Genomic DNA, 22,961 nt, shown 5'->3' on the forward strand with positions numbered 1-22,961 from the left:
CAGATCCCTTATTTTCTGTATTTTCTGTATTTTCTGTACGCAGATTAAGTTTATTTCTCTCATGTTTTGTGCAAAAATGTGTTTCCATCCCTGTTGGATTTCTGCTTTCATCATCTGTGCACTTGACAAACGTGGAACATCAAGAAGCTGATTAAACAGCAGGTGCATCCTCCTCCATCACCTCATGTTTCAGCATAATAATGCACGGTCCCATGTCACAAGGATCTGTACACAATTCCTGGAAGCTGAAAATGTCCCAGTTCTTCCGTGATCTGCATACTCACCAGACGTGTCACCCATTGAGCATGTTTGGGATGCTCTGGATCGACGTGCACGACAGAGTGTTCCAGTTCCCGCCAATATCCAGTAACTTCACACAGCCATTGAAGAGGAGTGGGACAACATTCCACAGGCCACAATTAACAGCCTGATCAACTCCAATCAACAGCCTGATCAACTCTAATCAACAGCCTGATCAACTCCAATCAACAGCCTGATCAACTCCAATCAACAGCCTGATCAACTCTAATCAACAGCCTGATCAACTCTAATCAACAGCCTGATCAACTCTAATCAACAGCCTGATCAACTCCAATCAACAGCCTGATCAACTCCAATCAACAGCCTGATCAACTCTAATCAACAGCCTGATCAACTCTAATCAACAGCCTGATCAACTCTAATCAACAGCCTGATCAACTCTAATCAACAGCCTGATCAACTCTAATCAACAGCCTGATCAACTCTAATCAACAGCCTGATCAACTCTAATCAACAGCCTGATCAACTCTAATCAACAGCCTGATCAACTCTAATCAACAGCCTGATCAACTCCAATCAACAGCCTGATCAACTCTAATCAACAGCCTGATCAACTCTAATCAACAGCCTGATCAACTCTAATCAACAGCCTGATCAACTCTAATCAACAGCCTGATCAACTCTAATCAACAGCCTGATCAACTCTAATCAACAGCCTGATCAACTCTAATCAACAGCCTGATCAACTCCAATCAACAGCCTGATCAACTCTAATCAACAGCCTGATCAACTCTAATCAACAGCCTGATCAACTCTAATCAACAGCCTGATCAACTCTAATCAACAGCCTGATCAACTCTAATCAACAGCCTGATCAACTCTAATCAACAGCCTGATCAACTCTAATCAACAGCCTGATCAACTCTAATCAACAGCCTGATCAACTCCAATCAACAGCCTGATCAACTCTAATCAACAGCCTGATCAACTCTAATCAACAGCCTGATCAACTCTAATCAACAGCCTGATCAACTCTATGTGAAGGAGATGTGTCGCGCTGCATGAGGCAAACGGTCACACCAGATACTGACTGGTTTTCTGATCCACGCCCCCCTACTTTAGTGAAGGTATCTGTGACCAAAGAATTCATATCTGAAATCCATAGATTAGTGACCTAATGAATATTTTTTAAATTGACTGATACGAACTGTAACTCAATCTTTGAAATTCTTTCATGTTGCGTTTATATTTGTTCAGCGTAGAGAATCAGATGGCTATTTCACACGATGTGATTGGCTGAGATGTAAGATCCGGCAGAAACTGGACCAATGTGTTGCGGTCAGTGATAATGACCATCTCAGTACTGTACCACACCCCGTTCAGTCCCCATCCCCCCCCTCCACACACACACACACCGTGACCCCTGCAACGCCCCCACAGAACACACACACACACCGTGACCCCTGCAACGCCCCCACAGAACACACACACACACCGTGACCCCTGCAACGCCCCCACAGAACACACACACACACACACCTGCAACGACCCCACAGAACACACACACACACCGTGACCCCTGCAACGCCCCCACAGAACACACACACACACCGTGACCCCTGCAACGCCCCCACAGAACACACACACACACCGTGACCCCTGCAACGCCCCCACAGAACACACACACACACACACACCGTGACCACTGCAACGCCCCCACAGAACACACACACACACCGTGACCACTGCAACGCCCCCACAGAACACACACACCGTGACCACTGCAACGCTCCCACAGAACACACACACACACCGTGACCACTGCAACGCCCCCACAGAACACACACACCGTGACCCCTGCAACGCCCCCACAGAACACACACACCGTGACCACTGCAACGCCCCCACAGAACACACACACACACCGTGACCCCTGCAACGCTCCCACAGAACACACACACACACCGTGACCACTGCAACGCCCCCACAGAACACACACACACACCGTGACCCCTGCAACGCCCCCACAGAACACACACACCGTGACCCCTGCAACGCCCCCACAGAACACACACACCGTGACCCCTGCAACGCCCCCACAGAACACACACACACACCGTGACCCCTGCAACGCCCCCACAGAACACACACACCGTGACCCCTGCAACGCCCCCACAGAACAAACACACCGTGACCACTGCAACGCCCCCACAGAACACACACACCGTGACCACTGCAACGCCCCCACAGAACACACACACACACCGTGACCCCTGCAACGCTCCCACAGAACACACACACACACCGTGACCACTGCAACGCCCCCACAGAACACACACACACACCGTGACCCCTGCAACGCCCCCACAGAACACACACACACACCGTGACCCCTGCAACGCCCCCACAGAACACACACACCGTGACCCCTGCAACGCCCCCACAGAACACACACACCGTGACCCCTGCAACGCCCCCACAGAACACACACACACACACCGTGACCCCTGCAACGCCCCCACAGAACACACACACCGTGACCACTGCAACGCTCCCACAGAACACACACACACACCGTGACCCCTGCAACGCTCCCACAGAACACACACACCGTGACCACTGCAACGCCCCCACAGAACACACACACACACCGTGACCCCTGCAACGCCCCCACAGAACACACACACCGTGACCACTGCAACGCCCCCACAGAACACACACACACACCGTGACCCCTGCAACGCCCCCACAGAACACACACACCGTGACCCCTGCAACGCCCCCACAGAACACACACACCGTGACCCCTGCAACGCCCCCACAGAACACACACACACACCGTGACCCCTGCAACGCCCCCACAGAACACACACACCGTGACCCCTGCAACGCCCCCACAGAACAAACACACCGTGACCACTGCAACGCTCCCACAGAACACACACACCGTGACCCCTGCAACGCCCCCACAGAACACACACACACACCGTGACCACTGCAACGCCCCCACAGAACACACACACACACCGTGACCACTGCAACGCCCCCACAGAACACACACACACACCGTGACCACTGCAACGCTCCCACAGAACACACACACCGTGACCACTGCAACGCCCCCACAGAACACACACACACACCGTGACCCCTGCAACGCCCCCACAGAACACACACACCGTGACCCCTGCAACGCCCCCACAGAACACACACACACACCGTGACCACTGCAACGCCCCCACAGAACACACACACACACCGTGACCACTGCAACGCCCCCACAGAACACACACACCGTGACCCCTGCAACGCCCCCACAGAACACACACACACACACCGTGACCCCTGCAACGCTCCCACAGAACACACACACACACCGTGACCACTGCAACGCTCCCACAGAACACACACACACACCGTGACCACTGCAACGCCCCCACAGAACACACACACACACCGTGACCACTGCAACGCCCCCACAGAACACACACACCGTGACCCCTGCAACGCCCCCACAGAACACACACACACACCGTGACCACTGCAACGCTCCCACAGAACACACACACACACCGTGACCACTGCAACGCCCCCACAGAACACACACACACACCGTGACCACTGCAACGCCCCCACAGAACACACACACCGTGACCACTGCAACGCCCCCACAGAACACACACACACACACCGTGACCCCTGCAACGCCCCCACAGAACACACACACACACCGTGACCCCTGCAACGCCCCCACAGAACACACACACCGTGACCACTGCAACGCCCCCACAGAACACACACACACACACCGTGACCCCTGCAACGCCCCCACAGAACACACACACACACCGTGACCCCTGCAACGCCCCCACAGAACACACACACACCGTGACCACTGCAACGCCCCCACAGAACACACACACACACCGTGACCCCTGCAACGCCCCCACAGAACACACACACACACCGTGACCCCTGCAACGCCCCCACAGAACACACACACACACCGTGACCACTGCAACGCCCCCACAGAACACACACACACACCGTGACCCCTGCAACGCTCCCACAGAACACACACCGTGACCCCTGCAACGCCCCCACAGAACACACACACACACCGTGACCCCTGCAACGCTCCCACAGAACACACACACCGTGACCCCTGCAACGCTCCCACAGAACACACACACCGTGACCCCTGCAACGCCCCCACAGAACACACACACACACCGTGACCCCTGCAACGCTCCCACAGAACACACACACCGTGACCCCTGCAACGCTCCCACAGAACACACACACCGTGACCCCTGCAACGCCCCCACAGAACACACACACACACCGTGACCCCTGCAACGCTCCCACAGAACACACACACCGTGACCCCTGCAACGCTCCCACAGAACACACACACACACCGTGACCCCTGCAACGCCCCCACAGAACACACACACCGTGACCCCTGCAACGCCCCCACAGAACAAACACACCGTGACCCCTGCAACGCCCCCACAGAACACACACACACACCGTGACCCCTGCAACGCCCCCACAGAACAAACACACCGTGACCACTGCAACGCCCCCACAGAACACACACACCGTGACCCCTGCAACGCCCCCACAGAACACACACACACACACCTCAGTAATGACGTGGTCTCCCTTTGTTAGAGGGATACAGACCTCAATGGGACTTCCTGGAGGGATAAAGAGCTCAATGGGACTTCCTGGAGGGATACAGAGCTCAATGGGACTTCCTGGAGGAATAAAGACCTCAATGGAACTTCCTGGAGGAATAAAGAGCTCAATGGAACTTCCTGGAGGGATACAGAGATCAATGGGAGTTCCTGGAGGGATACAGAGATCAATGGGACTTCCTGGAGGGATAGAGAGATCAATGGGACTTCCTGGAGGGATACAGACCTCAATAACAGAGGGATACAGAGATCAATGGGACTTCCTGGAGGGATACAGAGCTCAATGGGACTTCCTGGAGTGATACAGACCTCAATGGGACTTCCTGGAGGGATACAGACCTCAATAACAGAGGGATACAGAGATCAATGGGACTTCCTGGAGGGATACAGAGCTCAATGGGACTTCCTGGAGTGATACAGACCTCAATGGGACTTCCTGGAGGGATACAGAGCTCAATAACAGAGGGATACAGAGATCAATGGGACTTCCTGGAGGGATACAGAGCTCAATGGGACTTCCTGGAGGGATACAGACCTCAATAACAGGAGGGATACAGAGCTCAATGGGACTTCCTGGAGGGATACAGAGCTCAATGGGACTTCCTGGGGGATACAGAGCTCAATGGGACTTCCTGGGGGATACAGAGATCAATGGGACTTCCTGGAGGGATACAGAGCTCAATGGGACTTCCTGGAGTGATACAGACCTCAATGGGACTTCCTGGAGGGATACAGAGCTCAATAACAAAGGGAGAATTACAGCAGAGAGACACAACAGGAAGGAGGAAGTTTAATCGTTTTATTTAATCCAATAAAATCACATTTTTCATTCAGGTTGATGAATTCCTTCTGTCTCTAAACCTGTTGATCTACATGTCCACTACTCTGATACATTACTGATTCCACTAGGCAGCTAACACACATCCTGACCTCTCTACCCTATCTGACCTGGGACTCTACGAGGTGTTGGCCTCCTGGTTGATGAGGGCACTGAGGTCCAGTCTGGTTTTGTCCAAAGCTGCCGTCTTGGCCCGGCAGGATGGACGGGGTACCGGCACCGAGTCTGGAACATTCTCCCCATCACTATGGAAGGAGAAAGAGAGGAAGAGGGGGAAGGAGACAGATGGAGAGGAGGAGGAGGGAGACGGAGAGGAGGAGGGGGAGGGAGAGAGATGGAGAGGAGGAGGGGGAGGGAGACAGAGGGAGAGGAGGAGGGGGAGGGAGACAGAGGGAGACAGATGGAGAGGGGGAGGGAGACGGAGAGGAGGAGGGGGAGGGGGGAGACGGAGAGTAGGAGGGAGGCAGATGGAGAGGAGGAGGGGGAGGGAGACGGAGAGGAGGAGGGAGGCAGATGGAGAGGAGGAGGAGGGGGAGGGAGACGGAGAGGAGGAGGGGGAGGGAGACAGATGGAGAGGAGGAGGGGGAGGGAGAGAGATGGAGAGGAGGAGGGGAGACGGAGAGGAGGAGGGAGGCAGATGGAGAGGAGGAGGAGGGAGACGGACAGAGAGGAGGAGGGAGACGGAGAGGAGGGAGACGGAGAGGAGGAGGAGGGAGAAATTAAAGGTGATATACAGAACGGATCCATTTCAACATTCAGGGACGATTAAGCACACTTCTCCTCCCCTCCTCTCACCTCTCCTCGGAGGACTCAGCCGATCTGCTGGACTTCTTGGCTCCTTTGGCTGTGGAGGGTTTCCTCTGACCTACACACACACACGATCAACTGTTAGTGGCGCTCAACCGTGTCAGAGGTTAGCAGGAGGTGTGTAAGATGGGGTAATACCTCTCCTGGGCCTCTTGGCAGACTGGTCCAGGTCCTGGTTGGCAGCCTCTGTAGAGATGAAGACTTTAGGAGTTACATCTCTCTCTCTCTCCATGTCATCTGATTCAGTCTAACAGTAACATGACCCACTACCCTCAGTAGTAGTCTCCTCTCTCTCTCTCTACCCTCAGTAGTAGTCTCCTCTCTCTCTCTCTACCCTCAGTAGTAGTCTCCTCTCTCTCTCTACCCTCAGTAGTAGTCTCTCCTCTCTCTCTCTACCCTCAGTAGTAGTCTCCTCTCTCTCTCTCTACCCTCAGTAGTAGTCTCCTCTCTCTCTCTCTACCCTCAGTAGTAGTCTCCTCTCTCTCTACCCTCAGTGGTAGTCTCCTCTCTCTCTACCCTCAGTAGTAGTCTCCTCTCTCTCTACCCTCAGTGGTCGTCTCCTCTCTCTCTTTACCCTCAGTAGTAGTCCCCTCTCTCTCTCTCTACCCTCAGTAGTAGTCTCCTCTCTCTCTCTCTACACTCAGTAGTAGCCTCCTCTCTCTCTACCCTCAGTAGTAGTCTCCTCTCTCTCTCTACCCTCAGTAGTAGCCTCCTCTCTCTCTCTACCCTCAGTAGTAGCCTCCTCTCTCTCTCTACCCTCAGTAGTAGCCTCCTCTCTCTATCTACCCTCAGTAGTAGCCTCCTCTCTCTCTACCCTCAGTAGTAGTCTCCTCTCTCTCTCTACCCTCAGTGGTAGTCTCCTCTCTCTCTACCCTCAGTAGTAGTCTCCTCTCTCTCTACCCTCAGTGGTAGTCTCCTCTCTCTCTTTACCCTCAGTAGTAGTCCCCTCTCTCTCTCTCTACCCTCAGTAGTAGTCTCCTCTCTCTCTCTCTACACTCAGTAGTAGCCTCCTCTCTCTCTACCCTCAGTAGTAGTCTCCTCTCTCTCTCTTTACCCTCAGTAGTAGTCTCCTCTCTCTCTCTCTACCCTCAGTAGTAGTCTCCTCTCTCTCTCTCTACCCTCAGTAGTAGTCTCCTCTCTCTCTCTCTACCCTCAGTAGTAGTCTCCTCTCTCTCTCTCTACACTCAGTAGTAGCCTCCTCTCTCTCTACCCTCAGTAGTAGTCTCCTCTCTCTCTCTTTACACTCAGTAGTAGCCTCCTCTCTCTCTACCCTCAGTAGTAGTCTCCTCTCTCTCTCTCTACCCTCAGTAGTAGTCTCCTCTCTCTCTCTCTACCCTCAGTAGTAGTCTCCTCTCTCTCTCTACCCTCAGTAGTAGTCTCTCCTCTCTCTCTCTACCCTCAGTAGTAGTCTCCTCTCTCTCTCTCTACCCTCAGTAGTAGTCTCCTCTCTCTCTCTACCCTCAGTGGTAGTCTCCTCTCTCTCTACCCTCAGTAGTAGTCTCCTCTCTCTCTACCCTCAGTGGTAGTCTCCTCTCTCTCTTTACCCTCAGTAGTAGTCCCCTCTCTCTCTCTCTACCCTCAGTAGTAGTCTCCTCTCTCTCTTTACCCTCAGTAGTAGTCTCCTCTCTCTCTTTACCCTCAGTAGTAGTCTCCTCTCTCTCTCTACCCTCAGTAGTAGTCTCCTCTCTCTCTCTCTCTACACTCAGTAGTAGCCTCCTCTCTCTCTACCCTCAGTAGTAGTCTCCTCTCTCTCTCTTTACCCTCAGTAGTAGTCTCCTCTCTCTCTCTACCCTCAGTAGTAGTCTCCTCTCTCTCTCTCTACCCTCAGTAGTAGTCTCCTCTCTCTCTCTACCCTCAGTATTAGTCTCCTCTCTCTCCCCTCAGTATTAGTCTCCTCTCTCTCTCTACCCTCAGTAGTGGTCTCCTATCTCTCTCTACCCTCAGTAGTAGTCTCCTATCTCTCTCTACCCTCAGTAGTAGTCTCCTCTCTCTCTCTACCCTCAGTAGTAGTCTCCTCTCTCTCTCTACCCTCAGTAGTAGTCTCCTCTCTCTCTTTACCCTCAGTAGTAGTCTCCTCTCTCTCTTTACCCTCAGTAGTAGTCTCCTCTCTCTCTCTACCCTCAGTAGTAGTCTCCTCTCTCTCTTTACCCTCAGTAGTAGTCTCCTCTCTCTCTTTACCCTCAGTAGTAGTCTCCTCTCTCTCTTTACCCTCAGTAGTAGTCTCCTCTCTCTCTCTACCCTCAGTAGTAGTCTCCTCTCTCTCTTTACCCTCAGTAGTAGTCTCCTCTCTCTCTTTACCCTCAGTAGTAGTCTCCTCTCTCTCTCTCTACCCTCAGTATTAGTCTCCTCTCTCTCTCTTTGCCCTCAGTATTAGTCTCCTCTCTCTCTCTCTCTCTCTACCCTCAGTAGTAGTCTCCTCTCTCTCTCTACCCTCAGTAGTAGTCTCCTCTCTCTCTCTCTACCCTCAGTAGTAGTCTCCTCTCTCTCTACCCTCAGTATTAGTCTCCGCTCTCTCTCTACCCTCAGTAGTAGTCTCCTCTCTCTCTACCCTCAGTATTAGTCTCCTCTCTCTCTTTACCCTCAGTATTAGTCTCCTCTCTCTCTTTACCCTCAGTGTTGACATCTACAGGCTGTAGTGTCGTAGTGCTGAGATCTGGTTGGTTGTTGGAGTCCTGCAGCTGTCCAATCAGCTTCTCCACAGCACGCAGAGCGATACGATCCTTCACCTCCTACACAGACAGTTAGTTTGGTGTCATCAGGTAATGTGTTGTGTTGTAACAGGGTCACCAGGTGTTGTGTTGTTGTCAGTATTGTACCTGTGTAACTTGTTGTAACAGGGTCACCAGGTGTTGTGTTGTTGTCAGTACTGTACCTGTGTAACTTGTTGTAACAGGGTCACCAGGTGTTGTGTTGTTGTCAGTACTGTACCTGTGTAACTTGTTGTAACAGGGTCACCAGGTGTTGTGTTGTCAGTACTGTACCTGTGTAACTTGTTGTAACAGGGTCACCAGGTGATGTGTTGTTGTCAGTACTGTACCTGTGTAACTTGTTGTAACAGGGTCACCAGGTCTCTAGTTGTGTTGCCGTCAGCACTGAGCTCCAGACTGTTCAGTACTTTGGCGTAGAGACGGACTTCGGGAGCTGAAGGGTCCTTCAGCATCTCACCACACACACGCACTGCCAGGTGGTCATGGACACACACCTCCTATACACACACACACACACACACATTTAGCCTCCAGAGAACACACTTCAGACAGAGGGATGAGACCAGTAATTCATGTATTGTGATTCTCATGATTCTAGATGTATTGTGATTCTACATGTATTGTGATTCTCCATGTATTGTGATTCTAGATGTATTGTGATTCTCCATGTATTGTGATTCTACATGTATTGTGATTCTACATGTATTGTGATTCTAGATGTATTGTGATTCTCCATGTATTGTGATTCTAGATGTATTGTGATTCTCATGATTCTCCATGTATTGTGATTCTACATGTATTGTGATTCTCCATGTATTGTGATTCTAGATGTATTGTGATTCTCATGATTCTACATGTATTGTGATTCTCCATGTATTGTGATTCTAGATGTATTGTGATTCTCATGATTCTACATGTATTGTGATTCTAGATGTATTGTGATTCTCCATGTATTGTGATTCTACATGTATTGTGATTCTAGATGTATTGTGATTCTCCATGTATTGTGATTCTACATGTATTGTGATTCTAGATGTATTGTGATTCTCATGATTCTACATGTATTGTGATTCTCATGATTCTCCATGTATTGTGATTCTCATGATTCTCCATGTATTGTGATTCTAGATGTATTGTGATTCTAGATGTATTGTGATTCTCCATGTATTGTGATTCTACATGTATTGTGATTCTCCATATATTGTGATTCTCCATGTATTGTGATTCTCCATGTATTGTGATTCTCCATGTATTGTGATTCTCCATGTATTGTGATTCTACATGTATTGTGATTCTAGATGTATTGTGATTCTCCATGTATTGTGATTCTAGATGTATTGTGATTCTAGATGTATTGTGATTCTAGATGTATTGTGATTCTCATGATTCTACATGTATTGTGATTCTCATGATTCTCCATGTATTGTGATTCTAGATGTATTGTGATTCTCCATGTATTGTGATTCTAGATGTATTGTGATTCTCCATGTATTGTGATTCTACATGTATTGTGATTCTCCATGTATTGTGATTCTAGATGTATTGTGATTCTCCATGTATTGTGATTCTACATGTATTGTGATTCTAGATGTATTGTGATTCTCATGATTCTACATGTATTGTGATTCTCATGATTCTCCATGTATTGTGATTCTCCATGTATTGTGATTCTAGATGTATTGTGATTCTAGATGTATTGTGATTCTCCATGTATTGTGATTCTACATGTATTGTGATTCTACATGTATTGTGATTCTCCATGTATTGTGATTCTCCATGTATTGTGATTCTCCATGTATTGTGATTCTACATGTATTGTGATTCTCATGATTCTCCATGTATTGTGATTCTCCATGTATTGTGATTCTACGTGTATTGTGATTCTAGATGTATTGTGATTCTACGTGTATTGTGATTCTAGATGTATTGTGATTCTACGTGTATTGTGATTCTAGATGTATTGTGATTCTCCATATATTGTGATTCTAGATGTATTGTGATTCTACATGTATTGTGATTCTCATGATTCTCCATGTATTGTGATTCTACATGTATTGTGATTCTCATGATTCTCCATGTATTGTGATTCTCCATGTATTGTGATTCTCCATGTATTGTGATTCTACATGTATTGTGATTCTCCATGTATTGTGATTCTCCATATATTGTGATTCCCCATGTATTGTGATTCTCCATGTATTGTGATTCTCCATGTATTGTGATTCTCCATGTATTGTGATTCTCCATGTATTGTGATTCTACATGTATTGTGATTCTACATGTATTGTGATTCTCATGATTCTCCATGTATTGTGATTCTACATGTATTGTGATTCTAGATGTATTGTGATTCTCATGATTCTACATGTATTGTGATTCTACATGTATTGTGATTCTCATGATTCTACATGTATTGTGATTCTACATGTATTGTGATTCTCCATTATTGTGATTCTCATGATTCTACATGTAATGTGATTCTACATGTATTGTGATTCTCCATGTATTGTGATTCTACATGTATTGTGATTCTCATGATTCTCCATGTATTGTGATTCTCCATGTATTGTGATTCTCCATGTATTGTGATTCTCCATGTATTGTGATTCTACATGTATTGTGATTCTACATGTATTGTGATTCTCATGATTCTCCATGTATTGTGATTCTCCATGTATTGTGATTCTCCATGTATTGTGATTCTCCATGTATTGTGATTCTACATGTATTGTGATTCTACATGTATTGTGATTCTACATGTATTGTGATTCTCCATATATTGTGATTCTCCATGTATTGTGATTCTCCATATATTGTGATTCTCCATATATTGTGATTCTCCATATATTGTGATTCTCCATGTATTGTGATTCTCCATGTATTGTGATTCTCCATGTATTGTGATTCTACATGTATTGTGATTCTAGATGTATTGTGATTCTACATGTATTGTGATTCTAGATGTATTGTGATTCTCCATGTATTGTGATTCTCCATGTATTGTGATTCTCCATGTATTGTGATTCTACATGTATTGTGATTCTAGATGTATTGTGATTCTACATGTATTGTGATTCTACATGTACTGTGATTCTCCATGTATTGTGATTCTCCATGTATTGTGATTCTAGATGTATTGTGATTCTCCATATATTGTGATTCTCCATGTATTGTGATTCTCCATGTATTGTGATTCTCCATGTATTGTGATTCTACATGTATTGTGATTCTAGATGTATTGTGATTCTACATGTATTGTGATTCTCCATGTATTGTGATTCTCCATGTATTGTGATTCTAGATGTATTGTGATTCTCCATGTATTGTGATTCTCCATGTATTGTGATTCTAGATGTATTGTGATTCTCCATGTATTGTGATTCTAGATGTATTGTGATTCTCCATGTATTGTGATTCTAGATGTATTGTGATTCTCCATGTATTGTGATTCTCCATGTATTGTGATTCTAGATGTATTGTGATTCTCCATGTATTGTGATTCTCCATGTATTGTGATTCTCCATGTATTGTGATTCTAGATGTATTGTGATTCTAGATGTATTGTGATTCTACATGTATTGTGATTCTACATGTATTGTGATTCTCCATGTATTGTGATTCTAGATGTATTGTGATTCTCCATGTATTGTGATTCTACATGTATTGTGATTCTCCATGTATTGTGATTCTAGATGTATTGTGATTCTCCATGTATTGTGATTCTCCATGTATTGTGATTCTACATGTATTGTGATTCTACATGTATTGTGATTCTCCATGTATTGTGATTCTCCATGTATTGTGATTCTCCATGTATTGTGATTCTACATGTATTATGATTCTCCATGTATTGTGATTCTCCATGTATTGTGATTCTAGATGTATTGTGATTCTAGATGTATTGTGATTCTAGATGTATTGTGATTCTCCATGTATTGTGATTCTACATGTATTGTGATTCTACATGTATTGTGATTCTCCATGTATTGTGATTCTCCATGTATTGTGATTCTCCATGTATTGTGATTCTCCATGTATTGTGATTCTACATGTATTGTGATTCTCCATGTATTGTGATTCTAGATGTATTGTGATTCTACATGTATTGTGATTCTAGATGTATTGTGATTCTACATGTATTGTGATTCTAGATGTATTGTGATTCTAGATGTATTGTGATTCTCCATGTATTGTGATTCTAGATGTATTGTGATTCTACATGTATTGTGATTCTAGATGTATTGTGATTCTAGATGTATTGTGATTCTAGATGTATTGTGATTCTACATGTATTGTGATTCTAGATGTATTGTGATTCTAGATGTATTGTGATTCTACATGTATTGTGATTCTCCATGTATTGTGATTCTAGATGTATTGTGATTCTAGATGTATTGTGATTCTACATGTATTGTGATTCTACATGTATTGTGATTCTAGATGTATTGTGATTCTACATGTATTGTGATTCTCCATGTATTGTGATTCTACATGTATTGTGATTCTAGATGTATTGTGATTCTACATGTATTGTGATTCTACATGTATTGTGATTCTCCATGTATTGTGATTCTAGATGTATTGTGATTCTCCATGTATTGTGATTCTACATGTATTGTGATTCTCCATGTATTGTGATTCTCCATGTATTGTGATTCTCCATGTATTGTGATTCTCCGTGTATTGTGATTCTACATGTATTGTGATTCTCCATGTATTGTGATTCTAGATGTATTGTGATTCTCCATGTATTGTGATTCTACATGTATTGTGATTCTACATGTATTGTGATTCTCCATGTATTGTGATTCTCCATGTATTGTGATTCTAGATGTATTGTGATTCTACATGTATTGTGATTCTCCATGTATTGTGATTCTCCATGTATTGTGATTCTACATGTATTGTGATTCTAGATGTATTGTGATTCTACATGTATTGTGATTCTAGATGTATTGTGATTCTCCATGTATTGTGATTCTAGATGTATTGTGATTCTAGATGTATTGTGATTCTCCATGTATTGTGATTCTACATGTATTGTGATTCTACATGTATTGTGATTCTACATGTATTGTGATTCTACATGTATTGTGATTCTAGATGTATTGTGATTCTAGATGTATTGTGATTCTCCATGTATTGTGATTCTACATGTATTGTGATTCTCCATGTATTGTGATTCTAGATGTATTGTGATTCTACATGTATTGTGATTCTACATGTATTGTGATTCTAGATGTATTGTGATTCTAGATGTATTGTGATTCTACATGTATTGTGATTCTACATGTATTGTGATTCTAGATGTATTGTGATTCTACATGTATTGTGATTCTACATGTATTGTGATTCTACATGTATTGTGATTCTACATGTATTGTGATTCTAGATGTATTGTGATTCTAGATGTATTGTGATTCTACATGTATTGTGATTCTACATGTATTGTGATTCTACATGTATTGTGATTCTAGATGTATTGTGATTCTACATGTATTGTGATTCTACATGTATTGTGATTCTAGATGTATTGTGATTCTACATGTATTGTGATTCTCCATGTATTGTGATTCTAGATGTATTGTGATTCTAGATGTATTGTGATTCTAGATGTATTGTGATTCTCCATGTATTGTGATTCTCCATGTATTGTGATTCTACATGTATTGTGATTCTAGATGTATTGTGATTCTACATGTATTGTGATTCTACATGTATTGTGATTCTCCATGTATTGTGATTCTAGATGTATTGTGATTCTCCATGTATTGTGATTCTACATGTATTGTGATTCTCCATGTATTGTGATTCTAGATGTATTGTGATTCTCCGTGTATTGTGATTCTAGATGTATTGTGATTCTACGTGTATTGTGATTCTCCATGTATTGTGATTCTCCATGTATTGTGATTCTCCATGTATTGTGATTCTCCATGTATTGTGATTCTCCGTGTATTGTGATTCTCCATGTATTGTGATTCTCCATGTATTGTGATTCTCCATGTATTGTGATTCTAGATGTATTGTGATTCTCCATGTATTGTGATTCTCCATGTATTGTGATTCTCCATGTATTGTGATTCTAGATGTATTGTGATTCTAGATGTATTGTGATTCTAGATGTATTGTGATTCTCCATGTATTGTGATTCTAGATGTATTGTGATTCTCCATGTATTGTGATTCTACATGTATTGTGATTCTCCATGTATTGTGATTCTAGATGTATTGTGATTCTCCATGTATTGTGATTCTACATGTATTGTGATTCTAGATGTATTGTGATTCTCATGATTCTACATGTATTGTGATTCTCATGATTCTCCATGTATTGTGATTCTCCATGTATTGTGATTCTAGATGTATTGTGATTCTAGATGTATTGTGATTCTCCATGTATTGTGATTCTACATGTATTGTGATTCTACATGTATTGTGATTCTCCATGTATTGTGATTCTCCATGTATTGTGATTCTCCATGTATTGTGATTCTCATGATTCTCCATGTATTGTGATTCTCCATGTATTGTGATTCTACGTGTATTGTGATTCTAGATGTATTGTGATTCTACGTGTATTGTGATTCTAGATGTATTGTGATTCTACGTGTATTGTGATTCTAGATGTATTGTGATTCTCCATATATTGTGATTCTAGATGTATTGTGATTCTACATGTATTGTGATTCTCATGATTCTCCATGTATTGTGATTCTACATGTATTGTGATTCTCATGATTCTCCATGTATTGTGATTCTACATGTATTGTGATTCTACATGTATTGTGATTCTCATGATTCTCCATGTATTGTGATTCTACATGTATTGTGATTCTAGATGTATTGTGATTCTCATGATTCTACATGTATTGTGATTCTACATGTATTGTGATTCTACATGTATTGTGATTCTCATGATTCTACATGTATTGTGATTCTACATGTATTGTGATTCTCCATTATTGTGATTCTCATGATTCTACATGTAATGTGATTCTACATGTATTGTGATTCTCCATGTATTGTGATTCTACATGTATTGTGATTCTCATGATTCTCCATGTATTGTGATTCTCCATGTATTGTGATTCTCCATGTATTGTGATTCTCCATGTATTGTGATTCTACATGTATTGTGATTCTACATGTATTGTGATTCTCATGATTCTCCATGTATTGTGATTCTCCATGTATTGTGATTCTCCATGTATTGTGATTCTCCATGTATTGTGATTCTACATGTATTGTGATTCTACATGTATTGTGATTCTCCATGTATTGTGATTCTCCATATATTGTGATTCTCCATATATTGTGATTCTCCATATATTGTGATTCTCCATGTATTGTGATTCTCCATGTATTGTGATTCTCCATGTATTGTGATTCTACATGTATTGTGATTCTAGATGTATTGTGATTCTACATGTATTGTGATTCTAGATGTATTGTGATTCTCCATGTATTGTGATTCTCCATGTATTGTGATTCTCCATGTATTGTGATTCTACATGTATTGTGATTCTAGATGTATTGTGATTCTACATGTATTGTGATTCTACATGTATTGTGATTCTCCATGTATTGTGATTCTCCATGTATTGTGATTCTAGATGTATTGTGATTCTCCATATATTGTGATTCTCCATGTATTGTGATTCTCCATGTATTGTGATTCTCCATGTATTGTGATTCTACATGTATTGTGATTCTAGATGTATTGTGATTCTACATGTATTGTGATTCTCCATGTATTGTGATTCTCCATGTATTGTGATTCTAGATGTATTGTGATTCTCCATGTATTGTGATTCTCCATGTATTGTGATTCTAGATGTATTGTGATTCTCCATGTATTGTGATTCTAGATGTATTGTGATTCTCCATGTATTGTGATTCTAGATGTATTGTGATTCTCCATGTATTGTGATTCTAGATGTATTGTGATTCTCCATGTATTGTGATTCTCCATGTATTGTGATTCTCCATGTATTGTGATTCTAGATGTATTGTGATTCTAGATGTATTGTGATTCTACATGTATTGTGATTCTACATGTATTGTGATTCTCCATGTATTGTGATTCTAGATGTATTGTGATTCTCCATGTATTGTGATTCTACATGTATTGTGATTCTCCATGTATTGTGATTCTAGATGTATTGTGATTCTCCATGTATTGTGATTCTCCATGTATTGTGATTCTACATGTATTGTGATTCTACATGTATTGTGATTCTCCATGTATTGTGATTCTCCATGTATTGTGATTCTCCATGTATTGTGATTCTACATGTATTATGATTCTCCATGTATTGTGATTCTCCATGTATTGTGATTCTAGATGTATTGTGATTCTAGATGTATTGTGATTCTAGATGTATTGTGATTCTCCATGTATTGTGATTCTACATGTATTGTGATTCTACATGTATTGTGATTCTCCATGTATTGTGATTCTCCATGTATTGTGATTCTCCATGTATTGTGATTCTACATGTATTGTGATTCTCCATGTATTGTGATTCTAGATGTATTGTGATTCTACATGTATTGTGATTCTAGATGTATTGTGATTCTACATGTATTGTGATTCTAGATGTATTGTGATTCTAGATGTATTGTGATTCTCCATGTATTGTGATTCTAGATGTATTGTGATTCTACATGTATTGTGATTCTAGATGTATTGTGATTCTAGATGTATTGTGATTCTAGATGTATTGTGATTCTACATGTATTGTGATTCTAGATGTATTGTGATTCTAGATGTATTGTGATTCTAGATGTATTGTGATTCTACATGTATTGTGATTCTAGATGTATTGTGATTCTACATGTATTGTGATTCTCCATGTATTGTGATTCTACATGTATTGTGATTCTAGATGTATTGTGATTCTACATGTATTGTGATTCTACATGTATTGTGATTCTCCATGTATTGTGATTCTAGATGTATTGTGATTCTCCATGTATTGTGATTCTACATGTATTGTGATTCTCCATGTATTGTGATTCTCCATGTATTGTGATTCTAGATGTATTGTGATTCTCCGTGTATTGTGATTCTACATGTATTGTGATTCTCCATGTATTGTGATTCTAGATGTATTGTGATTCTCCATGTATTGTGATTCTACATGTATTGTGATTCTACATGTATTGTGATTCTCCATGTATTGTGATTCTCCATGTATTGTGATTCTAGATGTATTGTGATTCTACATGTATTGTGATTCTCCATGTATTGTGATTCTCCATGTATTGTGATTCTACATGTATTGTGATTCTAGATGTATTGTGATTCTACATGTATTGTGATTCTAGATGTATTGTGATTCTCCATGTATTGTGATTCTAGATGTATTGTGATTCTAGATGTATTGTGATTCTCCATGTATTGTGATTCTCCATGTATTGTGATTCTCCATGTATTGTGATTCTACATGTATTGTGATTCTACATGTATTGTGATTCTACATGTATTGTGATTCTACATGTATTGTGATTCTAGATGTATTGTGATTCTAGATGTATTGTGATTCTCCATGTATTGTGATTCTACATGTATTGTGATTCTCCATGTATTGTGATTCTAGATGTATTGTGATTCTACATGTATTGTGATTCTACATGTATTGTGATTCTACATGTATTGTGATTCTACATGTATTGTGATTCTAGATGTATTGTGATTCTACATGTATTGTGATTCTCCATGTATTGTGATTCTACATGTATTGTGATTCTAGATGTATTGTGATTCTAGATGTATTGTGATTCTACATGTATTGTGATTCTACATGTATTGTGATTCTACATGTATTGTGATTCTAGATGTATTGTGATTCTAGATGTATTGTGATTCTAGATGTATTGTGATTCTACATGTATTGTGATTCTACATGTATTGTGATTCTACATGTATTGTGATTCTAGATGTATTGTGATTCTACATGTATTGTGATTCTACATGTATTGTGATTCTAGATGTATTGTGATTCTACATGTATTGTGATTCTCCATGTATTGTGATTCTAGATGTATTGTGATTCTAGATGTATTGTGATTCTAGATGTATTGTGATTCTCCATGTATTGTGATTCTCCATGTATTGTGATTCTACATGTATTGTGATTCTAGATGTATTGTGATTCTACATGTATTGTGATTCTACATGTATTGTGATTCTCCATGTATTGTGATTCTAGATGTATTGTGATTCTCCATGTATTGTGATTCTACATGTATTGTGATTCTCCATGTATTGTGATTCTAGATGTATTGTGATTCTCCGTGTATTGTGATTCTAGATGTATTGTGATTCTACGTGTATTGTGATTCTCCATGTATTGTGATTCTCCATGTATTGTGATTCTCCATGTATTGTGATTCTCCATGTATTGTGATTCTCCGTGTATTGTGATTCTCCATGTATTGTGATTCTACATGTATTGTGATTCTCCATGTATTGTGATTCTAGATGTATTGTGATTCTCCATGTATTGTGATTCTCCATGTATTGTGATTCTCCATGTATTGTGATTCTAGATGTATTGTGATTCTAGATGTATTGTGATTCTAGATGTATTGTGATTCTCCATGTATTGTGATTCTAGATGTATTGTGATTCTAGATGTATTGTGATTCTAGATGTATTGTGATTCTCCATGTATTGTGATTCTAGATGTATTGTGATTCTCTATGTATTGTGATTCTACATGTATTGTGATTCTAGATGTATTGTGATTCTCCATGTATTGTGATTCTCCATGTATTGTGATTCTAGATGTATTGTGATTCTCCATGTATTGTGATTCTAGATGTATTGTGATTCTACATGTATTGTGATTCTCATGATTCTAGATGTATTGTGATTCTCCATGTATTGTGATTCTAGATGTATTGTGATTCTACATGTATTGTGATTCTAGATGTATTGTGATTCTCCATGTATTGTGATTCTCCATGTATTGTGATTCTAGATGTATTGTGATTCTCCATGTATTGTGATTCTCCATGTATTGTGATTCTTTCTTTTTTGCACGCCCAATTTTTCAGTTTTTGATTTGTTAAAAAAGTTTGAAATACCCAATAAATGTCGTTCCACTTCATGATTGTGTCCCACTTGTTGTTGATTCTTCACAAAAAAATACAGTTTTATATCTTCATGTTTGAAGCCTGAAATTTGGCAAAAGGTCGCAAAGTTCAAGGGGGCCGAATACTTTCGCTAGGCACTGTATATTAAATATTACCTGTGTGTCTCCAGGCTTTATGAGAGAGCTGGGCCGTGTCAGCTCCACCAGCAGCTCTGCTACGTTGGTGACGTCCACCTCGGCCAACGGAGACGTAGCCGGAGCATTCAGCAGGGTCTGGAGGGTGGGCAGGAAGCACTCCTCCACACACTCCTGGTGGGCCCTGAACACACACAGTCAGTAAACACACTGCTGGTGGGCCCTGAACACACACAGTCAGTAAACACACTGCTGGTGGGCCCTGAACACACACAGTCAGTAAACACACTGCTGGTGGGCCCTGAACACACACAGTCAGTAAACACACTCCTGGTTGGCCCTGAACACACACACACAATGTCAGTAAACACACTGCTGGTGGGCCCTGAACACACAGTCAGTAAACACACTCCTGGTGGGCCCTGAACACACAGTCAGTAAACACACTCCTGGTGGGCCCTGAACACACACAGTCAGTAAAAACACTCCTGGTGGGCCCTGAACACACACACAGTCAGTAAACACACTGCTGGTGGGCCCTGAACACACACAGTCAGTAAACACACTCCTGGTGGGCCCTGAACACACAGTCAGTAAACACACTCCTGGTGGGCCCTGAACACACAGTCAGTAAACACACTGCTGGTGGGCCCTGAACACACACAGTCAGTAAACACACTCCTGGTGGGCCCTGAACACACAGTCAGTAAACACACTCCTGGTGGGCCCTGAACACACACACACACAGTCAGTAAACACACTGCTGGTGGGCCCTGAACACACAGTCAGTAAACACACTCCTGGTGGGCCCTGAACACACACAGTCAGTAAACACACTGCTGGTGGGCCCTGAACACACAGTCAGTAAACACACTCCTGGTGGGCCCTGAACACACACAGTCAGTAAACACACTCCTGGTGGGCCCTGAACACACAGTCAGTAAACACACTGCTGGTGGGCCCTGAACACACACAGTCAGTAAACACACTCCTGGTGGGCCCTGAACACACACAGTCAGTAAACACACTCCTGGTGGGCCCTGAACACACACAGTCAGTAAACACACTCCTGGTGGGCCCTGAACACACAGTCGGTAAACACACTGCTGGTGGGCCCTGAACACACACACAGTCAGTAAACACACTCCTGGTGGGCCCTGAACACACAGTCAGTAAACACACTGCTGGTGGGCCCTGAACACACACAGTCAGTAAACACACTGCTGGTGGGCCCTGAACACACAGTCAGTAAACACACTGCTGGTGGGCCCTGAACACACACACAGTCAGTAAACACACTCCTGGTGGGCCCTGAACACACAGTCAGTAAACACACTGCTGGTGGGCCCTGAACACACACAGTCAGTAAACACACTGCTGGTGGGCCCTGAACACACACAGTCAGTAAACACACTGCTGGTGGGCCCTGAACACACACACAGTCAGTAAACACACTCCTGGTGGGCCCTGAACACACAGTCAGTAAACACACTGCTGGTGGGCCCTGAACACACACAGTCAGTAAACACACTCCTGGTGGGCCCTGAACACACAGTCAGTAAACACACTGCTGGTGGGCCCTGAACACACAGTCAGTAAACACACTCCTGGTGGGCCCTGAACACACAGTCAGTAAACACACTCCTGGTGGGCCCTGAACACACACAGTCAGTAAACACACTGCTGGTGGGCCCTGAACACACACAGTCAGTAAACACACTCCTGGTGGGCCCTGAACACACACACAGTCAGTAAACACACTCCTGGTGGGCCCTGAACACACACAGTCAGTAAACACACTGCTGGTGGGCCCTGAACACACAGTCAGTAAACACACTCCTGGTGGGCCCTGAACACACACAGTCAGTAAACACACTGCTGGTGGGCCCTGAACACACACAGTCAGTAAACACACTCCTGGTGGGCCCTGAACACACACACAGTCAGTAAACACACTCCTGGTGGGCCCTGAACACACAGTCAGTAAACACACTCCTGGTGGGCCCTGAACACACAGTCAGTAAACACACAGTCAGTAAACACACTGCTGGTGGGCCCTGAACACACACAGTCAGTAAACACACAGTCAGTAAACACACAGTCAGTAAACACACTCCTGGTGGGCCCTGAACACACACACAGTCAGTAAACACACTGCTGGTGGGCCCTGAACACACACAGTCAGTAAACACACTCCTGGTGGGCCCTGAACACACAGTCAGTAAACACACTCCTGGTGGGCCCTGAACACACACACACACAGTCAGTAAACACACTGCTGGTGGGCCCTGAACACACACACAGTCAGTAAACACACTCCTGGTGGGCCCTGAACACACACAGTCAGTAAACACACTGCTGGTGGGCCCTGAACACACACACAGTCAGTAAACACACTCCTGGTG

At 43.2% G+C, this 22,961-nt stretch overlaps 1 protein-coding gene across 7 annotated transcripts in view; it reads right to left on the reverse strand.

Annotated features, from left to right (window-relative positions):
• Window positions 1-5,749: 5,749 nt before the first annotated feature.
• Window positions 5,750-22,961, reverse strand: part of ncapg (non-SMC condensin I complex, subunit G) — a 67,956-nt gene continuing 50,744 nt past the window's right edge. For 4 of the 7 annotated variants that reach the window (XM_090188705.1, XM_090188706.1, XM_090188703.1 and 1 more), the window contains exons 17-22: window positions 20,578-20,740; window positions 9,647-9,814; window positions 9,218-9,338; window positions 6,748-6,795; window positions 6,598-6,667; window positions 5,750-6,047 (exon numbers count right to left, since the gene is read on the reverse strand). In XM_090188705.1, coding sequence (XP_090044831.1) covers window positions 5,921-6,047; window positions 6,598-6,667; window positions 6,748-6,795; window positions 9,218-9,338; window positions 9,647-9,814; window positions 20,578-20,740 — 697 coding nt within the window. In that variant the 3' untranslated portion in view covers window positions 5,750-5,920. Of the gene's footprint in view, window positions 6,048-6,597; window positions 6,668-6,747; window positions 6,796-9,187; window positions 9,339-9,646; window positions 9,815-20,577; window positions 20,741-22,961 lie in introns of all 7 variants that reach the window. The other 3 variants (XM_090188700.1, XM_090188702.1, XM_090188701.1) reach the window with 1 other exon arrangement.

Source organism: Oncorhynchus mykiss, chromosome 10 (genome assembly GCF_057628025.1).
Source record: "Oncorhynchus mykiss isolate SJ-2025 chromosome 10, ASM5762802v1, whole genome shotgun sequence".
NCBI classification, from domain to species: Eukaryota; Metazoa; Chordata; class Actinopteri; order Salmoniformes; family Salmonidae; genus Oncorhynchus; species Oncorhynchus mykiss.